The sequence below is a fragment of the Scardinius erythrophthalmus genome (assembly GCF_964197995.2).
Source record: "Scardinius erythrophthalmus genome assembly, chromosome: 7".
Lineage (NCBI taxonomy): Eukaryota > Metazoa > Chordata > Actinopteri > Cypriniformes > Leuciscidae > Scardinius > Scardinius erythrophthalmus.
This window is the reverse complement of record NC_138227.1, coordinates 19,107,077-19,132,240: the sequence shown is the minus strand read 5'-3', so window position 1 is coordinate 19,132,240 and position 25,164 is coordinate 19,107,077. Positions and strand designations below refer to the sequence as shown.

General features: G+C 36.7%; 1 protein-coding gene across 3 annotated transcripts in view; it reads left to right on the top strand.

The window, feature by feature from the left end:
- Window positions 1-424: 424 nt before the first annotated feature.
- Window positions 425-25,164, top strand: part of mettl16 (methyltransferase 16, N6-methyladenosine) — a 37,728-nt gene continuing 12,988 nt past the window's right edge. Inside the window, exons 1-6 of one of the 3 annotated variants that reach the window (XM_081371214.1) lie at window positions 425-489; window positions 1,038-1,178; window positions 21,183-21,370; window positions 22,891-23,031; window positions 23,123-23,235; window positions 23,368-23,510. In XM_081371214.1, the coding sequence (XP_081227340.1) occupies window positions 1,051-1,178; window positions 21,183-21,370; window positions 22,891-23,031; window positions 23,123-23,235; window positions 23,368-23,510 (713 nt within the window). In that variant the 5' untranslated portion in view covers window positions 425-489; window positions 1,038-1,050. Of the gene's footprint in view, window positions 536-1,037; window positions 1,179-21,182; window positions 21,371-22,890; window positions 23,032-23,122; window positions 23,236-23,367; window positions 23,511-25,164 lie in introns of all 3 variants that reach the window. The other 2 variants (XM_081371213.1, XM_081371215.1) reach the window with 2 other exon arrangements.

Here is a 25,164-nt window from a genome sequence, read left to right as displayed (position 1 = left end):
ATAAAATACAATTATCTTTTTTTTATATTTATAACTAAGCAGTAATACAAAAAATTAATAAAAATAGATTAAAAAAATGCAAATACTAAATCCATTTAAAAAAAACACATTTAGGCTGACATTAGCAATTTGTGCATGAAGAATATAAAGGTTTACCTGCCTTACTATAGTTAGTACTTTAGAAAATGTGTTACTGTTGTTGTTAGTTATAAATGCGCAAATATAAATACAATATAGAACAGTAACCACCAGTACAAAATAAGAAAACAGTCAGGGGAAAATAATAATATAATAATAACAATCATAAAAATACATTATAATGTTAAAAAAAATTATAATAGCAAATTAACTGTAAAATACTACATTTTATATGATTAAAATAACCCGATCCCATGACGCCATAAGTGTGCGCCGATGCAGAATTGTGACTGAAGCGGAACCCGGGAAGAAACACTTGAACGTTAGTACAACGTGATTTGCCAATGACAGGCGAGTGTGCTGAACACTGAGAAACTCCTGAAGTTTTCACTCATCGGTATTCATCTAATCTTCCGATATTTTTAAACTGTATCTAACGATATTTGAAACGAGTGTCGCCTGTGCTATTCGTTAGAGTTGCATGTTTGCAGTGTCTTGTCTGGTGAATCTATTATTAGCTGTTTGGCTATTCTCTTAGCATAAATCAAGAGAATTACCCCTGAGCACGTTTGTTATTCGTGATGATTTATTACATTACATACTGACAAGAGTAATATGATTCCTCTATAAATAACAGCACATGTGTCGCACTTTAAATCATGCACATGGAAAACAAAACTTAAACACTTTAACAAGAAGATGTAGTAAGGCAGAATAGTTGTGGCTGACAGTCTGTCACCATTGACTTTCAAAGCATCTTATTTTTTCCCCATACAATGAAAGTGAATGGAAAACTGGAATTGAATGAACTATCTCTTTAATTCTATTTGACTCACGACTCTTAAGATTCGTGGATCTTTTTGACTGCTGTCTGTAGTGACGTGCAATCTGTCTTGCAGTATTGAAGGAAGAATGGCTCTGAATAAATCCATGCATCCTCGAAACCGCTATAAGGATAAACCTCCAGACTTTGTCCATCTGGCCTCTAAATATCCTGAATTCCAGAAGCACGTGCAGACCACACTGACCGGCAGAGTGACGTAAGTAATTTTGTTTTTGTATCTTTTAGGTGTTATATGATTTGCTAGAGGAATTATGACGTAAATGTGTTGTTCTGTTCTCTAGTATTGTGAGAGAATGATCTTCAAATGACACAAGCCGGAGGAGGATCATAAACTCCTGCTCTTGTTGCAAATATATATATATATATATATATATATATATATATATATATATATATATATATATATATATATCATTATTTAGGTTTGACTGTCAGCTACAAATGATAGTAATTTAGAGATGTTAGACAATCACTCTTATACTGTCAGGGAATTTCAAAGTTCTTTTAGTAGTATGTGTGTGTGTGTGTGTGTGTGTGTGTGTGTGTGTGTGTGTGTGTGTGTGTGTGTGTGTGTGTGTGTGTATATATACATATACAGCTTTGTAAAGAGACCACTGCAATATTAGCAGTTTCTCTGGATTGATGATGTATGTGTTTGAGTAAAATTAACATTTTTGTTTTGTTCTATAAACTACTGACAACATTTCTTCAAAATTTTAAATAAAAAAATATTGTCATTTAGACAACTGGTCTAAATAACAAAAATGATGCCATGACGTTTTCAGACCTCGAACAATGCAAAGAAAACAAGTTTATATTCATTTTTAAACAATTTATTACTAATATTTTAACTAAGGGAGAGTTCAGAAATCAATATTTGGTGGAATAACCCTAATTTCCAATCACAGCTTTCATGTGTCATGTGTTAGGTGACTTTATGCCACCCTTGGACCAAAAAATTCAAGCAGCGCAGCTTTGTTTTTTGCTTGTGATCTTCCATCTTCCTCTTGATCACATTCCAGAGGTTTTCAAAGGGGTTCAGGTCTTGAGATGGCCATGACAGGTTCTTGATCTGGTGGTCCTCCATCCACACCTTGATTGGCCTGGCTGTGTGGCATGGAGAATTGTTCCTGTGGTTCGGGAACATTGTCAGAGTAGGAAGAAGCCAGAATTCTGGGCCCAATTTTGTTTTTATTATATAAGTTTCCTTATATTTAATGGTCATGGATTATCTTTTCATTGTTGCACATACGACACTCAGGTGTACCTTTGTGGAAACAGGATAATAGTTCAATTGAGTCACTATTGAATTGCCTCCATGAAGGTAATTTTTTTTATGAAAGCAAAACTGAAATAATCTGGGTTGCGGCTCCTGATACTTAAAATTTGCCTGATTTACCCCTTTCTGTAAAGTGGTGGTAAAGAATCTTGGTGAATACAAGGTGTTTGGTTTCATTTCATTTCTTTGTTATTTAATTGATGACTAGTCTATTCTTGGGCTATGGTTTAGGCGTCTATTAGATTTTCACTGACAGCTCAAATTTTGCCTTGCTTTAGCCTAGACGTCTGGGCTGTTAGACGTTTTGCTTTGGACGTCTTTTAAATGCAAAATTGCTTGCTGGGAAAGGAAACCATTTTTGTCTTCTAGTAATTTTGAAGAGTTTATTCATGCTTTCATCTCTGTAAGACTGGATCATTGTAATTCACTGTATGAGCCAATCACTGTTAAATGGTCTTCAGTTGGTGCAGAACGCTGCTGCCAGACTCTTGACGGGTACTCGTAAGAAAAAGCATGTAACGCCTATTTTAGCCTCACTACATTGGTTGCCAATTAAGTATAGAATTTGATTTTGAACTATTGATTCTTGTATACAAAGCACTACACAACTTGAGGCCTTCATATTTAGCAGATCTTTGTGTACATAAACCACCTAGGACTCTCAGGTCAAGTCAGATGACTTCAGATGTTCCTAGGACCATATTAACATTGAGTGGTATCTAAGAATTTGCAGTGGCTGCTCCGAAGCATTGGAATATCTTACCGCTACACCTAAGACTAGCATCTTCTCTAGGCTCTTTTAAACGTGATCTGAAATTACATTTACTTGCATTAGTTTTTGGCTCAACAGGTTAACGAAGAAAGAGGCTCTCTTGATCTTGTGTATCTGATTCTGTTTTTCACTGATTGTGTGTCAGTGTTATGGTGTTGTTAGTTGAGTTATGTTATGATGCTATTTTTTTATTTGATGAATATGATTGTACACTACAGCACAATCATGTTTGATTGAAACAGAAAGAATTATACTTTAACTCAAGACAACAGGCACTCTATGCCTATTAAATTCCGTCAATACGAATTAGGGGTGCACGATATATCGGCCGCCGATATAATATCGGCCGATATGGTCATTTTTTTTTCACATCGGTATCGGTCCGATGTCAAAATAGGGCCGATGTGAACAGGCCGATATTTGACGTGTGAAGTTGAAGATTAAGTTACTGATGCTGACTCGTGCAGTGAACGCGCCTGAGAGAAATACACATTTCATACAGATGACATAAGCAGAGAACAGTCTGTTTTCTTTCATTTTGAATTGTTCTGTTTAAAAATAGATGTTTCAAGCTTTCTATATAGGCTATGTCTCAGGTCTGTGAGGCAGGTAGGTTTCGGTTCATTTGAGACGCGCTTCAGTTCACGCGCTTTCGCCTCCATGTCCTGATTAAATATTTTCTAATATTTAGCCTACTTTGTTTATTTTTGATGAAACATTGATCAAAATTAAGATACAATTAATACAAAACGAAATTAAATTTAAAGACAGGCTTTGTGCTTTCTGTTTGAGGTCTCTGTGAAAGTTTTAAAGCAGTCTTTGGACGTGCGTTACAGAGAACTGTCCCGTCAGTAACATTGTTAACGCAGTCCAGTGCGACTTATGATTTTTCCCTCATGACACATTTTTGATTGATCGTTTTTTGACTCGTAGATATTTGAATATTGCTTGATATTTGATACCCGTTCGAATTTGATTTTTTCTCAAAAGTGACCGCACGTGTGACTTGTGGATTACTGATAAGCGCGAGTGGAGAAACAGGCGTTTATTATTCATTCTGTGTTGAGAAACGTACCTTCATGTGTTACGTTATTGTGTTGATAATAACTAAAGTAACCTAATTATGTTACATATTTATTTTGTATGAAAACTAGCGCGTTCGTTACTTATGGATTAAAAAGTAGGCTACCGATGTATCAGTGCTGCGCGAGCTGTCCCTCACAAACACGGACGCGCGCACACAGAGAGAGAGAGAAGATAATTGTAAAATGAAAAATTGACGGGCTAAGTTTAAATTTTGTTCTTGCTTGTTTTTTTTTTCTTTCAAAATGTCAGAAAGCATTTTGTATTATCCATCCGATCCGTGTTTTTAAAATTCGTTAAATGACGGACGTTTTACTGTTAACACAGCCCATATGTCGGATTCGTCTTATAGCCTAGGCTACTTGTTATTATTTTTAGAATAAGTGATTCGTTATGCTATTATTGGACTCCTGTCTAATCATTGTCAACTGTTTTCTATAAATATGTTTGTATTGGCTAACATTTATTCAGCTGCGTGTCCTGTTTAAAATGTGCAATGTTCAAAGGCAAAGACAGCACGTCACAAATAGAAGCCCTTTTCCCTGTGGTATTTAGTATCATATTTGGATATTGGAATAATAAATTAAGTAGCCTATCTTAATTGTACACAATGTTCCTGAGTTTTTTTTCCTGTTTTCTAAGGGTTTCATAATTTTAGACAAGTTGACCAGCACACATTATATGCAATGCAATATAATGCATGTGTGTCGTATGTGTGACATATTTTGCATACAGGTAAAGGTGCCCAATATCAGTCATTTCTAAAGTAAAAAAAAAAAAAGTGTTTTGGAAAATAGCTCTTTATTTGATAATCATTAAAATTTGTTTTCTATACAGAGATATCGACATCGGTAAATATCGGTATCGGCCATAACAGCAATATTAATATCGGTTATCGGTATCGGCCACAATTTTCACATCGGTGCATCCCTGATACGAATTAGAGATCACCTTTAATACCCACAAACTAGTATGTTGATATCTGCTAGGATGCATGCAGTCTCTTGCAGACATCTTGTTTGGCTGTGTAAAAGGAGATGAGTTATTTGTAAATCAATAATCACTTTGGCGCAGTACTTTAGGCCTGTCCCATTGAAGCTGCTGCTATGATTGGACGAGCTTCCTGCTGTGACTGTCGATACACAGCAGCGCATCCAGGCCTCCAGGGGAGGGGTGGAGCTCGTACTGTTGTCAGAAAATGAACTTGACAAGCAGCTCTCTTCTCTGGGAGAAATTGCCTGAGTTTTTTTTTTTTTTTTTTCCTCTCTATCTTCTTTTATTTTTTTAGCCTCACTTGCGAGATTAGTTTTTGGTCTAATGGGAATCATCTTGTGCAAACGCCCTAAAGTCATGTCTGAGGCTGAACATCTTGCATTTTTTGCCAAGTCTCCATATTTCCAGTCATTCCCACTTGGTTGTGCACCGTTACTCTTGACCTTGCCAAGAGGTGTGTACTTCTGTGTACGGAGTGAAACATCCCGAGGGTTTTAGAGGTAGTGCATGCAAATCGCCCGCTGTGCCTACAGGGTTTCAGTCCTAAAGAAACAGGCGATGTTTGGTTCCGTGAAGTCTTGACTGGAGCAAAGATCTCAGCTTCTGGGAGTTTAGCGCTTCAGGTATCAGAAAGCAGTATCTCAAATCTCTTGGGTGTCTCCACAGTCTTAGCCAAGCCTTAGGGTTTGTATCACACACACTAATGTTTTTACAGGCTCAGCCTCCATCGTTATTTCAGCTATTGTTTTGGACCCGTTTTGGCAGCTGAAAGAAAGACCGCTCTGATTATGCATGTATGAGAGGAAGCAGGAATCTTGGATGCTGCCTTTCGACACTGGGCTGTTTCCTGTCCGTATCTGTGGGAAAGCACTGCAGATGTGCACTACAGAGCTGTAGAGTGGCAGGTGGAAATTGGTAGAAAAGCATCTTGGTGCGGAAGAACGCCTCAAGTGTTTGAGATTTGGAGGGTATGGAGCTTGTAATTGGGACACAGAAATGTGAAATACCTCAGGCGGTGTATGCAGGAGTGACAGTGACTCTGATTCAGAGTGTCGTCTTTGATCATTGACTACTAAACATCATAGAACTGAGAAAGAACATTGAGATTTGATTAGTGGTTGACCAGTTGGGTTTTTTAATGACCGATGTCGGTATCTAGAGGTCAATTTGGCTTATAGTAAACTGATATGTATTATTGATATCAAATGACACAAAAAAACTGAGTTATTATTTTATATATATATATAATTAATATATATATATATATATATATATATATATATTTATATTTGTATTTACTATGAATGGGTAACAATGATTGGCTAGTTGTCCAAGAACGTTTGACATTTTTAATGGCAGTTCTTATGTTAGCATGTTAACAGTGTGCTTTGATTTAGTTTTTGGGCCATTTGCATGGTAAAACCCTCTCAGAAATGTTTTAAATTCTCTCTCACAAATTTGGACAGTCTTTGGCAAGTTTCTTATGCTCATCAAGGATCCATTTATTTGATCTGAAACCGTAATATTGTCAAATAATTGCAATTTAAAATGATTAAAATTTCAGCATTGTTACTATTTCAGCATCATTAAAATTAGCATTACATTACAGTCAGTCTTCAGTAGCCGCGTTTCCATTACCCTTTGGGCAAATTGCGAATTGAAAATACGCCCAATGGAAACACGTAAATTTCGCAAAAACTCCCATTTATCGCAAAGAAGTGTTTATGCTCGCATGAGGTGGTTTTTCAGGCAATTCGAAAAAGAAATATTTAGCAAAACTGCAAAGTAAACAGTTTTTGCGCATTTACAGGTCAGCTGACGTAGATGACGCAGGATGTATTAAATTCATAATAAAAGACAAAAGAATTACAGGAATAGCCTACTGGATTGTAAACCTCAAAGAAATGCCTTTCCTTACCATTAATGCTTGGATAACACGCATACGTCTCCTTCAAATAATAACATGGTTGGTATATATGTAAACCTACCAACATCTATCGCCATGATATTTGGAATGACTTATCGCGAGGGGAAAAAATTACGTTTTAGTGGCATAACATCGGTTAATGGAAACGCTGTCATTTCGCAATAGTTTTTTGTTGACATTTAGAAAAAATCGCTAAAGTTTTGTGCAAATCTGTAATGGACACTTGCCTAGTGTCACATGATTCTTCAGAAATCATTCTAATATGCTGATTTGGTGCTCAAGAAACATTTCTTGTTATTATCAATGTTGAAAACAGTTAAGCTGATTAATATTTTTGTGGAAACTGTTATACATATTTTTCAGGAATCTTTTATGAATAGAAAGTTGTATTTAAACATTTATTTGAAATGGAAATCTAATTACAAATGTCTTCACTGCCATTTTGGATCAATTTAATACATCCTTGCTTAAACTTGCCAAATTTGACTCACCCCACACATTTAAACAGTAGTGTATGATATCACACAATTTGATTTAAAGACAGATTTAATGTTTGAATGAACATATTTAAATTAAAATGTGTAACATGCACAGAAATGCTGCAATAAACTAAAATAGAATTTATTTTGCATTCTATTTTCTATTAAGTACTTTGAAACTATTAAAATGAGCTTGAGAAAACGAATATAAAAAACGAATACAAGTCAGTCAGTCAGGATTTCTGGGTTTAATTGAGGTATGTGATATTTTTCTTTTGTGTATTGTCTATTATTGTTTTTTTTTGTTTTGTTGACTATAATAATATCACAGAGAGAACTGTAGTTGGCCTGTCTTTCCTCACCCACAGCGCTGATCCTGTCTAGTCACGTCACATTTCCTCAGCAGGAGAAGTCATTATAGCGTGACAGAGAGAGAGAGAGAGAGAGAGAGAGAGAGATATGTGCTTCAGAGACAGCAGAGGAACAAAAGAAAGCCGCTCTGTAAAGACGTGTGCTCACAGCCCCAGACTGTATTGACGTCTGTGCACCTGGAGAGGCTCAGCTGATAGCATTAGTGTGTCCATCTTTCTGCTGTCTTTTCTCTCAGGTGCTCTGTCAGGTCTGGCCGTAGAGGCTGTGTTTGAAGATGCGGCTTGAAAAGAGTCCCGTGTTTCTTCACCCTTTGATTCCTAATGATGGTTTTGAAAATTCGAACAACGCCCCTGGAGCTATTCGCCTCTGCGGTCTAATTAGCAGGGTTTTACAGCCTGTCCACCACAAACTCCCTCCTCTGTTAGCCTTTCTTCATCTTCTAGTCTTTTGTCCCTTTGCTAGTGCACATATAGAGCATACAAACACCTTTCATTTTTTAATATGTTGTCAAATTAATTATTATTTTGATCAGGGATGTACAAAATATATCATTACCATTATGAGACCTTTTTATTGTTTATTTTATTTTATTTATTGTTCTCAGACCATATTGAATATTATATATAGGCTGATATTGGATATTTAATTGTGCATTCTTATTTTGCTTATGTTTACATTAAGATTATGATTGCCATCATCTTAACGTTTTCTGAAAGTATTTTTTTAAACAGTAATAATTTAATAACACTAAATATATTTAGCAATTGTCAAAATGAGTATGCATTTTATACTCTATATAATATTTTATATTATTTGTTTTATATTAATGTTATAATGTTTATATATTTTCAAATTAATTAATTAATTTATTTTATATCAGTGCATTTCTAATTTTGATATTAAAGGGGTCATATAATGTCATTTTTGCACAGGCTAATATGATTCATTAGGGTCTAAATTAAAAGTTTGTAATATACTTTAATTAAAAATTCTCATTAGTATTGTAAGAAAACACTAATTTTACCTGGTCAAAAACAGCTCTGTTTTCAGCACGCCGTTTCAGTGCATGTGTCTTTAAATGATAATGAGCTTTGCTCACCCCGCCCCTCTGTTCTGTGTGTACACCGTTTGAAATAACCATAACACAATAACCATAACGCATTGTGCATTATAAACATGGGATTATGAATTATATTGAGAACGTCATACATAGAAAACATGCCGTAATGTACCTGAGTGTAAAAATAGCCGCATTCATCGTGAAGCGTGCAAGCGATTTGCAAAGATTAATATAAAGATTAATATAAAGGTCAATAAAACGTTACACTCCTTTCAGTTCTTCTGGAGGTGCAGCAGGAACACGAATATTGGTACCGATCCTTTTTTCAGGAGCAGCTTCTTAGCAAATAACCAGCTTTATACTGCCCCTCGTTTGTAAAGCAGTCTGGTGTGTGAAATGATTCGCACAAACATGAAAGCATTGACGTTGATCGTGGGGAATATTCCCTTCGAAAACAAACTCAGCCACTGCGTCTTCAGCGGTTCGGATTTAGGAATATCAATATGACTGCTGTGTTCGTTATTAACCCAAGAACAGAACACCACAATCGCTTAGACGCCATTCTGCTCAGTGCTCCAGCTATCAACACTGAACGCGCCGGTCGGCGCGGATTATGATTGACAGCTCGCTCACGAGGGCGGGTCTGTGTTGAAACGCTCCTGTCAATCAACCATCGTGGGAGGGGCGTCGATTTTGTGACGTCACAAAATCGAACAGCTTGATTTGAGAAGGGAGGAAACATATAAGAAGATTTAAAAAAAAAAACACTGGATGGATTTTTATCATTTTATGATGGTTGTGTACAGGCACTGCCAACACACATTTCAGTACAATCAGCTTGTAAAAGTGCATGTACCATTATATGACCCCTTTAAGTTTTATGGACCTTAAGTGCACAAAATACTTCATATTGAGTTACTAAAAGTAAATACTTGCAGGTAAATGAGTAAGATGTGAATTAAATTCTGATTGATTTTAGTGAGTTCAATTAGTGAAGGATTTGTCAGAGGGATCTGATTGAGTGATTCAAGAAGAGAACCGGATCATAAGAACCACCTTTTCATGAATCGGACATGACTTTGTGCTTTTTGTTTGTTTATGGTTGGAGCTTATACAATACAAAAGACGTGTTGTCTTTGCATTGAATTTTATTTTTATTTTTAAGTGAGTAGAAGCTCACAACTCAAATGAAATATTGTTTTTGCAGTGGCGCTGTAGATTCAGCTAATTAGTGGTGCTTTCTGGACCAGTGGTCTCTGTTCAAGTTAAGTGGTGCATAAACACCTGATCAGCTCAAAGTCCTCATTTGTTCCTCATGACTTATGCATGATTGATCGCTTTGATCAAGCCAACATCGGCCACATTTATCCAGGTGGATTTAGTTAGCACAGATCTGGGTCAGATATAACTATAATAAGGACATTTGAAATGACCACACTGGTCTTAACCGAGAGAGGGGCTTTGTTCAGTTACATATATGAATAGTAAATATGTAATAAAATATATATATACAGCACAGGTCAAAAGTTTGAAAACGTTACTATTTTTAATGTTTTTGAAAGAAGTCTCTTATGCTCATCAAGCCTGCAGTTAAAAAAAAAAAAAACAGTAATATTATGAAATATTATTACAATTTAAAATAATGGTTCTCTTTTTTAATATACTTTAAAATGTAATTTATTTTTGTGATGCAAAGCTGAATTTTCATCAGCAAGTACTCCAGTCTTTGGTGTCTTATGATCCTTCAGAAATCATTCTAATATGCTGATTTATGATCAATGTTGGAAACAGTTGTGCTGCTTAATATTTTTTTTATAACCTGAGATACTTTTTTCAGGATTATTTGATGAATAAAAAGTTAAAAAGAACTGTATTTATTTAGAATAGAAATCTTTTGTAACAATATACACTACCGTTCAAAAGTTTGGGAACAATAACTATTTTTTTTAAAAGAAATTAGTACTTTAATTCAACACGGTGTGGTAACAATGATGTAACAATTTGTATTGTTAGAAATGTTTTTATTTTGAATAAATGCTGTTTTTATGAATAAATGCTGTTAACGTTTTACTCATCAATGAATCCTGAAAAAAGTATTCCAAAAAAATATATTAAACAGCACAACTGTTTCCATCATTGATAATAACTGAGTATCAAATCATCATATTAGAATGATTTCTGAAGGATCATAAGACACCAAAGACTGGAGTACTTGCTGATGAAAATTCAGTTTTGCATCACAAAAATAAATTACATTTTAAAATATATTAAAAAAGAGAACCATTATTTTAAATTGTAATATTTCATAATATTACTGTTTTTGTTTTTTTGTTTTTTACTGCAGGCTTGATGAGCATAAGAGACTTCTTTCAAAAACATTAAAAATAGTAATGTTTCCAAACTTTTGACTGGTACTGTATATGAATATACTGTTTTACATCCACTTTATTTTTTATATCTCTTGGCATTGATTGCTAACGAATTCTATCACATTCAGAAATTCTGGACAAGTGTCTTTTAGGAAGCGTTTGGAGCGTTTCATCTACATGGTGCTTTGGTCAGATGTCTGGAGATGTTTACGGCTCATGTTTATGCATGTTTCGTCTGACAATCTCAGTATCAACAGGAGGAAACGACATTGTTTAAATGTAAATGAATTCTGCAGCAGGTGTTAGTTTGACACACATTTGCATGTTTTTTTTTATTATATAAAACTGTAAATCCTCCTGCCATCTGCAGCAGGCGTACGTTACAGCACAGTTACCATCAACCACTGTCCTGGACCACATGCTCCTCATCTCTCTTTAACACACACACACACACACACACACACACACACTTTCTCTTCTTCACTCTTTCTCTCTGATTATGCTCTGAAATCTGTGCTAGCGTAATAACCACTGTGCAGTATACATTGCATATTGCTCACTAATTTTATAGTATGTGACATGAAATGCATTATTCAAATGTCAATTTTTAAACAGTGCTTTTTGGGTTCGGTTCGATACAGTACAGCAAAAAGAAGAAATGGCAGAGAAATTTACTTTATTTTTTATTTTTTTTTATTTATTTATTAAAACTAACATCATAAAGTATGACCTTATTTTACTTTACTACAATACTTGACCCATCTTCTGGGCCTGGGGTGTCTTCTTAGCAGCATATAAAACAAAAACAGTTCCTTAAAAATAAAAATGTAATATTGTAGTAGTTAAAAACAAAGGTTTATTTTATTTCAGTTTTGTTTTAAGTTTGAAAGGCTCCAGATTAACATTTGAGGGCAGCAATTTTATTCATAATGTCGAATTGATAATTAAAAAGCAAAATTATAAAAAAATAAATATTTGGGAGTGGAAATGGCAGCCACCTGATTACAATGGTAAGTGTGAGTCTTCCTACATCTTGAAACTTTTAGTTTTATAAATGGGGGTAATATTTGAAGGATGAACAAATAATGTTTTGGTCTTCACATTAAAAAATAACATTTAAATATTTGAGTTTTGAAATGCTGGAAAAAGATGTGTGACGTACTTGAAAGCATTTTACTATTCCTGCCAAACTTCCATGGTTACAGTTAGTGTTACTACATTAAATCCATGGTGAATGTTGCTTATTTGTGAACTTAAAGCTTATAACTAGTAACTGTTAGTTCATTCATGGCACAATGTTTCTCCTGGTTTCCACGTCAGCACTGTTTGATCTAATAGAGATCTACGGTTCATAACGGAGAAATTCTCACTAGATCTTGCAGCGATGTTATTACTTCTGTGGCGAATTCAAAGCTTTCTTCACTGGATCTCTTAGGGGCGCTGTAACAGTGTCGCTTGAGAAAGATCGGCTCGTGCTGCACTGACATCGGTACAAACTGATAAACAAAAATGAAAAAATTAAGCAAAAATTAATTTAAGCAAAAATGAGTAGCGCAGTTTCGTTCAGCTTTCATTACGTTTGCTATTTGATGTTGGCCAACGTTGTGGTGGTCGCACCAGCGCGACTGCTAACAACATTTTAGTCGGCAGAAAATGTTTAAATTGGTTCGGTTTGTAATGCGTACCGAACCGAAAGCCTCGTACTGAATGGTTCAATACGAATATGTCTATGTATATATTTGTGCATGCTTATTTCCTTAATTTTGTACATTTAGATTACCTTTGCCAATACACTATACCTAGCCTATACTTTAAGTTAATCAATCTTTATCAGACCTCAAAATGAATATCCATTTCTCAAACAGTAGCCTACTTGATAATGTTAACTTGTATAATTTAAAATTATTATTATTTTATTTAGCTGAAAGAGTATATAATTTTAATATCAGCTATTAATCAGTTATCAGCCATTATATTATCAGATTATCAACTTCTATCAATCTATATCTGTCTAATTTTAATTTAAGGAAAATAAAGTTTTTAATGTAGTTTATTTGTCTGTGTGGTGTTTTTAATATTCTTTAATATGTTGTAGAGATTGATACGTTATGAATTAAATTGATGAATTAAACCAAAAATTTCCACTTGCCATCGTGTAGCTACAGTTGAGCGAGTGGATCAGGTAGTGAGTGAGTGAAGGCGGGACTAATTTGCATATTCATGAAACCGCGGGTACTAAATGACGTTACATTCAATTATGTATTCAATTAAGCTATTTTAAGGCATGAAGAAATTAATTTCTCAGGGGAAAAAAACTTTTAACTTTTAAAATGAAGGTTTTTGAGGAAAACATTCCATGATTTTTCTCCATAAAGTGGACTTTAAGGGGGACCAACGGGTTGAATGTCCAAATTGCGGTTTCAGTGCAGCTTCAAAGGGCTCTACTACACGATCCCAGCTGAGGAATAAGGGTCTTGTCTAGCAAAACGATCTGTCATTTTCTAAAAGAAAATAAACATTTATATACTTTTTTTTAACCACAAATGCTCATCTTGCACTATCTCTGCGATGCGCGTCCACAACTTCGCATTATGTAATCATGTTGGAAAGGTCACTCATAACGTAGGCTGAAAAGGTAGGGTAGAGCAAAAAACTCCTCCAACTTCAAAATCGTCCAACATCGTTGTTTTACCTTTTTTTGTAAAGGCCGTTTGACTTCGTCTTTGCACATTTTGGTGAATTAAATGATAGTCATAAAGAAAATTTGCATGATGTGCACAGTATTGCAGGAATAACCATACTAGTATATTAGATAATATTCTTGTGGTATGCTTAGAGATTTGCTAAAAACTGATCTGGTATTTAAACGAAACTTCACAAGTTAGCCCCGCAACTTAGTCTTAAGAAGTGGGTTTGCCAAAATATTAAGTCTTTTATATGTACGAATTATCATCAGCTTCTCCTTTTCGTCGTTCCAGACTCCAGACATTGCTGGTTAGATAAGCTTCCTTCCATTTCTTTCCTAAGTCTCTTATGCCACAGTTTGGAGGATAGGGTTAATCTGGAAATAGACACTCACTGAGAGGGATATGGGTACGACAAGGAATCCTCTCCCCATCATTTTTCCTCTGCTGCCACTGGAAGAGAAAGATATGAAAGGAGAGGATAGATTTGGGGCGCAGATGTCATCCAGAGAGAGATGGGATTAGAAGGCATGAACCAGAGGCTCGTGAACAACCTGGAAAGAACTAGGGAGTATTAAAAATTCAGACTACAGTGTGGCATTTAAAGGACATATGAAACCCAAAAAGTGAATTCTGTCTTTCACAACTCTCATGTTGTTCCAAACCTATATTGTTGAAACGTTTGGGGTCAGTAAGATGTTTTTGAATCATGTCTCTTGTGCTCACCAAGGCTACATTTATTTATTTGATCCGTATTGATTTTTCGTAAAAATTTATTTTTTTTATCCGTATTTAATTTTTCGTACAAATTTTATCGTAAGTTCAAAAGAACCATTTATTTAAAATGGAAATATTTTGTAACATTGTAAGAATTAATTAACAACAATATAGTGCACAAATTGTATGGACCACTTTTATGATGAATTCATGGTATTTTATGTAAAGATTCTAAGAAACCTCTAAGAAAAGAGGTTTAAAATTGTATGAGAGTGAGTAAAACATGACAGAATATTAATTTTGGGGTAAACTATCCCTTTAATTTAATTCTGAAGTGAAAAGAAGTCTGTGTGATCTTTCAGTAGCTTCTAGCTGCAGTAAAAGCATTAATCTCTGCACCCTGGCAGACAGTGAGCTGCATTATTGATGCAGCGGAGGGCTCTCCTTGGTGAGGGCCCTCTGCTGAAATGTTGGTCGTAATTGCGGGATTCAGCCTCAGCTCGCTTACAAATGAGATGCAGGGACATGGAGGGGGGCGTCTCGCATCGCTCATCCTCTCTGCTGCCTGCTACAGGGCTAATCCTAAATTTAAACTCACGCTCCCCTTGTTGGGGTGTCAGTTTCTGACACATGCCTGCATTAGCCGTCAGCTTGTCTTAGGAATAGAGCAGCCAAAATTGTAAATTCTGTCATCATTTACTCATCCTCATGTAATTACAAACCTGTATAACTTTCTTCTGTGGAACGCAAAAGGAGAAATTTAGCCGAATGTCCAAACTGCTCTTTTCTATACAGTGAAAGTTAATGGTGACCACAGTCACCATTCACTTTCATTTGGAAAAGTGCAGCTTAGACATTCTTCAAATTATCTTTTGTTTTCCACAGAAGGAAGAGTCATACAGGTTTGGAACGACATGAAGGTATGAGTAAATAATGACAGGATTTATTTTAAATGATGTGACTGCAGTTTGCCTTTTAGTTTCTATTTTCAAAACTTCTGAAACCATCCTCTTGTACTGTCAAATCTCAAAGGTGAACGTCCCCAGGATATTCACCATGCTTGTGTTTACTGCAGTGTTAAGTTGAAACGAGATCCTGGTCGACTGGAGATTTGAGATGCTGGCAAAACCAAAGAAAACCTGACAGTTGGTGGAACGTCAATCCTCATAAGAACACTCGGCTCTTTATTCTCTTATTAAAACAGCACAGCTAGATTCTTTGTTCTTACAGAATACAACAAAAAGCCGTGGATTGTGTTCAGCATCCATAATGGTCGGCTTTGGAAGCGTTTGAGTTCGGGGTATTGAAACGTGGTTAAATGGAGCTGTAGAGGTGACCTTGTGTTGCTGATGATGGTGCTGATGGGTTAGTATGATTGGTTAGAACAGTGGTTTTGCTTCAGGACTCAGATTTCACATAATTTGCAAATCCAAATCCAAATGGCAACCCAGCATAGAAGTAAATGTTTGTGTAATTTTTGGTTTGTACCCCTTCTGATATGAACCTTCTTCAGCGTGAATACAATATTTGTTATTTCGTTTTTTTTGTGATATTCAGACACATCTCTTTCTGAATCTTCTGATTTCTACTTGATAAACCATCATTTTGCAGCTCACAGTATGTTTTTCATCGTTCATTCCAGTCTGTGTCCTTGAGTCAGAAGGTTGCTGTTTCTGAGTTTCTCATCCTGTAGCTGATCTACCCGTATACACACCCAACTCACGTCAGCATCATCGTCCTCTCACACACTAACACACATCCACACCGCTTGTGCTCTACTAACACACACTCCTCTGCGGGGCGGGTGAGCTCCTCACATGCGCTATAGCAGTTACTGTGGAGACGGCTGGGCTGCGGCACTTGGTGTTCGTCCTGTGAGCCGAGCGATTCACATGGAGGCTAAAAATAGAGGGCAGGTTAACGGCTCTCACTGCCTCATCCTCTGCACACTGATTATGACCTGACGGATGCAAGGACAGCCACAGTTACACCGGATCATTTACACACTGTGTGAGGACCAGATGAGCTGCTAGATCTCCATTATACCATATCTGGCCCTCTTTGTAAAGTCCACACCTGATTCTTTACAGAGCTTTTGTTTTATTTGCTGTCGACATTTGTGCTTCATGAAAGCTTTATTACTGTAGTTAATCCTGTTAAGTGGTAACCATGGAAACCTTCTACGACATCCATATTCATATTTAATTCCCAAGGTCACATTTTCAAGATTAATAGCCTGGATTGAAAAACTGGATTAATTAGGGCTAATGTGTTAATAAATTATAAAGATAGAAGTGTATTGGATTTTTCACATGACAAATGTTTCCTCTCTTGTGTTGTGGTCTCATTTGTGTTGGAATAAATTATTCTTGCAATGTTAAAGACTGTGGTCCACTGATGTTCCTTAATGGCTGATGCCGATATCCAAAGAAGTGTATGGCTAATGACCAGTATTGCTAAAGGACCACAAAGTCTAGTCAAATGAGTACTGTGAATTTGGACATACATCTTTTGTCACATACTGTTTTTCGCCTACTATATAATAGGGAAGTATGCGTCTTAACAAAGTGGTTTATGCAAGTCTTTTTATAACAAAAGTTTATGCTGGCTCCTGGACTCCACCCCGCTTTGTTTCTTAAAGCATATTGGGCAGGTGAGGTAGCCTAGGAAAACCCAGACAACTTCCGGCAAATTTAGATTTGCTCTGCAAGTAGTCTGGCAAAGAGCTCATTCAAGCCCATTTCTAATCCGTCGAAATCGCGGCACCAATCAGAAACGTTGAGGCAGGCTTTACATGATGGCGATCGCTCTGATTGGTTTTAGGTCTATCCAATTGCGCCCAGAGGGCATTTGAGCGACGTCCGTTGGTGAAGCGCATCAACTAACTTTTAAATGCATTATTATATTCAAATTGCAAACACATGAGGACAGTCTCCATGAAAGACCCACTGCCAGATGAACGTGCTACTACATTTCTCTCCGAAACCGTAGGAAATTAAATTAGATTTAATAGAGGATTTTAACTGTGACAAGATGATTGACAGGGCAGTTTAGGTGACAGGACGCACGCGACAGATCCGTCCGATAAAGATGACGAAGTAGTCTGTCCCAAAGCTTGCCTACTTTTTTGCTACACATTCAAAAGTAAAAACCGTTTCTTCACAAAAAGAGTACATACTTTTATGCCGTAGTGTAACTTAGGCGAATATGGACGCCGCATATGGCTTTACACGATGACGATCGCTCTGATTGGTTTTAGGCCTATCCAGTTGCGCCCAGAAGCATTTGAGCGACGTCTGTTGGTGACGCCCCTTTGGAAATAAGTTATTAATGAAGCTTTGCCAGACCATAACTCAGTTACTACTGAGAATGGTCTGGTTTTAACCAGGCTACAGGTGAGGTGCCTTTTGCAAGCTTTTGTCAAATGTCCTTTTTGAGGCAAACAAAACAAAGACCATTTGTTCAAGAATTCAGTGTTATCCTCCTGTGATATTTTTGCCATTTTGACACAAGATTCCATTGCATGATCATAAGAGCAAAAGAGACTAGGTTTATTAAGTGCAGCTTTTGCATCATCCTGACAACTCTTTTGATGCTTCAATGGGAGTAACGGTAGTAATAACATTTCCTACTAGTAGACTTGTATGACTGACTGTTTGGACATTGTCTTTATGACATTTGAATTTGTTTTAGAATCTTGAATCTCTCCAAAGACTGGGTCTAAAAGAATCTTTGCTTCTTTCTCAATGAAAGCTACCAAGTCAGTAAAGTCTGGCCTTTTTTGAGAACATTCCAGAATTTCACAGGCTGTAGATCTCCATTTTTCTCTTCGCTTGTAAGGAAGCCTAGAGACAATTATTATTAGGTTGAATGGTAAATTTAGCTCTGCCATATTAGCCAGATCTTGTGCTGCATTGCAGTACCCTCTGAGATAGATTGCATATAACTAAATAATGCTTTCCCATCATCAGAATAAGTATTACCCCATCTCAGAGCCTTCTCCATGTACGCACTAGCTATTTTAAATTCATCTCATTGCTTCTGAAGTAAGTTCACTGCACTGCTCCCACACATCTCTCAAAATAAGAGATGCTATGAATTAATATTTGCTCATTGATTCTGAACCATGTCCTTTACATTTCAATAGGATTAGAACAATTCCTAAAGCACCACTAAAAAGGATCGTCCATGGAACTCAGAATGCTTCAAAACTTACTTCTAATCAAACGGATATAGATAACCAGCACAGTACAGCTAGAAATTCTAACATTACTAGTATTGATCTCGGTCCTGTCCTGCAAAGACAACGCGATCTGGCTGATCTATTTGTGACCCAGCAGAAACAAGTCTCACTTCCTACAAGGGAGATTCCAGTTTTCAGTGGTGATCCTCTGGAATATAGTCCATTCATGAGGAGAAAACAAATAGCAGCCAGAACTGATTGTATTATCTAGAGCAGTAGACCACAGCCGAACTAGGGAACTAATTCGAAGCTGTCTCTACATGAACGCAAGCAGAAGTTATGCTGAAGCCAAACGTTTCCTAAAGCGCCACTTTGGAGATAAATTCCAAATTGCTAATGCATATATGCAGCACCCTCTGAGAATAGTTTGCATAACTACATAATTCTTTCCCATCATCGGAACGAATATTACACCATCTCAGAGCCTTCTCCTTGCATGCACTAGCGATTTTAAATTCATCTCCAAAGTAGTGATTTAGGAAATGTTTTGACTTCAGCATATTTACTGGTTGATTTCATCACACAAATGCAGCTTTGGTGAGAATAAGCGACTTCTTTTAAAAACATTAAATAATTTAATAAAATGTTAATTTAGCAAGTTTTGAAAATGTATAAATTATTTAATATATTTCTTAATATATTTCTTAATTTATTCATTCTTAATTTTTCTATTTCTATTGTATATTTTACATACAATTTATATAATTTTATTTATTTATTTTTCATAATCTGGTAGTTTTAGACATTGGACGCCATTATATATGTGTATGCATTATAGGTATATCCTTTAATAGGATTTATAATGGTTGCTGATTTTATTTCCACAGTTATCAGCCAATGCTATTAAGCAGTCAGTGGTTTTATGTTGTCCCACACATCTTATAAGCTTTAAACCTGATTGTTATATCAATTGTCTTTTTTTTGAGCATCATATTTCTCAACTTAAAAAAAAAAAAGCTCTTCCTAAACCACAGCTTCTCACCAGGGTCTAACCATTTCATAAAACTTGACTGCTATCTTCCTCTGGCCTACCAGCAATCGGCCATACATCCCAATGAGTAGCCAAAAAGATTTACAGTTTTTTCTTTTTTCTTGCACATTGCCATTTCCATCTTTAACATATTTACGTCAAATGTAATATCACAATCATCAGGCTGTTTAATTTCATAATGCTTGCACATCCCTTTAAGCCCAGTACAGTCATTACTGAAAGAACACATTCTCTCCTTAATGTCACATAGCCCTTTTGTGATTAGAGCTCTAAAGCTTAGGGTGGGGTGCAGGTGTTTTTAAAGGCTCTGCAAAATAGCATTTCACACACCATGGCTTTGTTCCACAGCATCATAGCCGCGCGGCTAACATGCACATCTTGCTTCCCTTCAGAGGTGCCAGACATGGACTGCTGCATGGAGCGTTTAATTACATCTGTAGAGGTGTGAGTGTACGAAAGCACCCTAATTACACCTCTCACCCCTCCTCGCTTTTATAACCGCAGAAACGTGACATTACCACCATAGAATGCTTTAAGATGTACATTATGAATTTAGAGTGGATAGGACTAATCTTGGTGATGATTACATCATATTTGCTGAATGAGATCCAATAATTTTTTTTTGATGATTCCAAAAATAGTGCATTTTGCTCTAACACATCACTTTCCCACAAAATATTATGTGCATTTCGTAGCATTTTTGTTTTCGACAACCATTTGTAAGGTGAAGGCAAGTGCTGTCACAAAGATGTGAAAATTTTCCACAGATTGCAAGTTAAATTATACATTTTGAATATTTCTTTTTGTCATCAAAACAGACATTTGACTGCTTTTGTCATTTTGATAAGTGCATTAAAGCTGATATATATATTTATATAATTTGAAAAATCTTCTATTATTTTGTGAAAAAAAAAATCATTTTTTATTATCAAATCAAAATAATTTTGTATTATCTACCTTTTTTTGCAAATCTGCAAAAAAATATTTAAGATGCAGAGTTGAGTTATGAAGGCATTTCTTACATTAAAAAATGTGGGAAATAGGGTAAGAGTTAATACAATTTTGCAAACTAATGGTAGCTGGTGCTTCATTGTGTTTCTCTGCATGGTTTCATTCACCACTAATGAATTGAGAGGAGGCTATATGGTGTGTTTCTAAGAGTGACTATTAGCTGACCCCTCCCTGTACTATTCTGTCTATTACCCCCCACTAAACCTCATCCCTCCCACAGGCTCAACTTTAAAGACCCGGAGGCTGTTCGGGCTCTCACGTGCACCCTGCTGAAAGAGGATTTTGGCCTAACCATCGAGATCCCTCTGGAACGGCTCATCCCCACTGTGCCGCTCCGCCTTAACTACATCCACTGGGTGGAGGACCTGATTGGGGGACAGGGGAACCCACGGAGGGGCATCGACATTGGTATGCCAGCTCAGACTCACTGGTGTTATCCTGTTAAAGCTCTTTGCAGTCCTGCAGGCTGGTGGAACGGGGTTTGGCAGGTGCTGCTTATTGGTTTACACACACACACACACACAGGCTGGAGGAGAGTAAGACAGTGCTGGCAGTCGCATGCCACCAGATCCTCTGAATTAAAATATTCCACTCCACCACCATCATCACATCCATCCTCTCTGTCCTGTCTCTCTAAATACTTTAGCAACTGTCCATGTTTACTGTTGTTTTCGGTATAGATGGGACACAATTGTCGAGAGATTAAATATAATATATTAAGACATATATTTTTTAGAAATAATTAATATAGATATGTATATTTGTGTGTGTGTGTGTAATAAAATAAAACAAGAATATAATAATGATCAAAATATACACAAATATCTTATGTATTAAAATTGTCTATCAATATTCATAATTCATTAGCATATATACATTTTTTTAGTTTGGATATTTCTTGCGGCGAAGCTGTGATTAGCATGCAGCCTTTTTAGTTTACTGTTGTCAGCTATATACGGAAAAGTCTCTGAAAAGTTGTGTCTTTATTTCGTCACCCTGAAAGCATTGGTGTTGCATCCATACACATTCAGATGGACGTCTTTGGCCGTTGTGTCAGATTGTGTGAGTGATATAGTTGTGGCTCTGCTGATTTGGTTAGATTGTAGATGGAAGACCTTTGTCAACTCTGGGATGAGATTAGTGGTGTTAGTGTCACACACATGATGAATAACCCCAAATCTCTTTTATTCAGACCTTATGGGTATCATCTTTGTTCGGTTCTGCTAAATTTCAGTCCATTTTAAGGCCTGCTGACTGGATAATGGATGGCCATATCTGTCCTGCCTCAGTCTAACTGCATTATATTCATACGTCACTCTGTCAGGCAGTCGCTTGCACTTCATATTATCATACTAATACTTACTTGAGAGTCCTAATGTTTAGTAGTAAAATTATGTTTGTGTAACAATTTCATTTGGAATTGCTATTGTACTTTTTGTTTAATTCCATATGTTTTCCAGCGAAAATGACAAAAATATAGCATGCATCAGAGCACAACATTTCTAGTAGAGCTGACTAGTGAATTATGTTCATATTTTTATATATAAATAGCCTAGTTCAGGTATTTATTCAGATTTTATTGTACTGTATTTTTTATTTAATAGTATTTTATTTTATTTTTATTTTTTTTATCCGGAAATACAGTTAGGAGTATTAATGTTACATCTGATTTCTCCTATCCTAGATAACAAATTTAGTTAACTGATATGTTGCACAGTGAATACTCATCCCTGTTAACTAGACTCAGAATGCTCCCTCATTCTTTGCTTAGTTTTGATACAATAACAAAGTATTCACAATTTTTTTTGAATCGCACTTTTCATCTGAAGTGTCTCACTACATGATGAATATGTTTACGTAAAGACTCAGGCAGATCATATTTCATTTGTATTTAAGCTTGTGATATGATGGGTTTTGGCTGTGTGCAGGTACTGGTGCTTCCTGTATTTACCCCCTGCTGGGAGCCACAATGAATGGCTGGTTCTTCCTCGCCACAGAAGTGGATGACATCTGCTTTAATTATGCGAAGAAGAACGTGGAGCAAAACCACCTGGCAGAGCTCATTAAAGGTAGGTATGGTTTGTGTGTGATGCAGTGAGAGAGCTTGACAGTTTTATATGTAATTTAACCCACTGAACCGCATAAATGTGTGTGTTGCAGTGGTAAAGGTGCCCCAAAAGACTCTGCTGATGGATGCGCTAAAGGAAGAATCCATTGTCTATGATTTCTGCATGTGCAACCCTCCTTTCTTTGCCAACCAGTTAGAAGCAAAGGTACATTCAGCTCCAGTGTTTCAACAGACATTATCCCCCCTTCCAGCAGTATCTATCTCTTTGTGCACATGACAATAGCTGTTATCCATTCATTCTTCCGTTTCTTCCCCTCTTTTCTTTCATCTCCGTCAGGGGGTGAATTCGAGAAACTCCCGCAGACCTCCGCCCAGCTCCATCAACACAGGGGGGGTCACTGAGATCATGGCAGAGGGTGGAGAGCTGGAGTTTGTGAAAAGGATCATCCATGACAGTCTGCAACTAAAGAAGAGGCTTAGGTCTCACACACACACACACAATCACAATAAGGGCCACCCCAAATTGGTATACAAAACAAAGTATAGTTAAAACTGCTATATATATACATATGTATAGTGGTGGAAATAATTATTTGATCCCCTGCTGATTTTGTAAGTTCGCCCACTTACAATGAAATTAAGATTATATCATTTTTATGGTAGGTTTATTTTAACGGATAGAGAGAGTATGTCAGCCAAAAAATCCAGAAAAAAACACATTATATAAAGGTTATAAATTGATTTTGATTTCGGTAAGTGAAATAAGTATTTGATCCCCAAGCAAAACATGCCTTAGTACTCGGTGGAGAAACCTTTGTTGGCAAGCACAGAGGTAAGACGTTTCTTGTAGTTGGTCACCAGGTTTGCACACATCTCAGGAGGGATTTTAGTCCATTCCATTTTACAGATACTCTCAAAATCCTTAAGGTTTCTTGCCTTCGCTTGGCAACTCAAAGTTTCAGCTCCCTCCACAGATTTTCTATAGGATTAAGGTCTGGAGACTGGCTAGGCCACTCCAAGACCTCAATGTGCTTCTTCTTGAGCCACTCTTTTGTTGCCTTGGCGGTATGTTTTTGGTCATTATCATGCTGGAAGACCCATCCACGACCCATCTTCAGTGTTCTAGCTGAAGGAAGGAGGTTCTCGTCCAAAAGTTGACGGTACATTGCCCCGTCCATCGGCCCCAAGTTGTTGTACCCTTACCAGAGAAACAGTCACAGAGCATAATGTTTCCACCCCCGTGCTTGATTTTAGGGATGGTGTTCTCGGGGTCATAGTCAGCATTTCTCTCCCTCCAGACACGGCGAGTTGAGTTGATGCCAAAGAGCTCAATTTTGGTCTCATCTCACCACAGCACTTCCTCCCAAGCTTTCTCTCAATCATTAGGTGTTCATTGGTAAACTTCAGACGGGCCTGTACATGTGCTGCCTTTAGCTGGGGGACCTTGCGGGCACTGCAGGATTTCAATCCATTGCGGTGTAGTGTGTTACCAATGGTTTGCTTGGTGACTGTGGTCCCAACTGCCTTGAGATCATTAACAAGCTCCTCTCGTGTAGTTCTGGGCTGATCCCTCACCTTTCTCATGATCATCCTTACCTCATGAGGCAAGATCTTGCATGCAGCTACAGACCGAGGGCAATTGATTTTTAATTTTGTATTTCTTCCATATCTGAATAATCACATCAACAAAAGTCTCCTTCTCATCAAGCTTCTTGCTAATGGTCTTGTAGCCCATTCCAGCCTTGTGCAGGTCTACAATCTGGTCCCTGATGTTTGACAGCTCTTTGGTCTTGCCCATGGTGGTGGAGAGGTTGGAATGGAAGATACAGATTCTGTGGACAGGTGTCCACTGACATTAATATTAATAATAATAATACATTTTATTTGTAATGCACCTTTCTCAGACGAAAAGCGCTACAGCATGTACATAACAAAATAATCAAACATGGGAAAAGAAAAAAGAAAAAAAATATATATATATGTATCAAAAAAATGAGAGAGAGAGAGAGAGAGAGAGAGCAAAAAATAGTTATTTATTTGACACAATATTCACTTAAAATTCATTCAGACATTTTTGTAAAGAGTAAATGTGCACTATGAAACCCAAACTTCTGTTAATCATCCAAAATGGCCT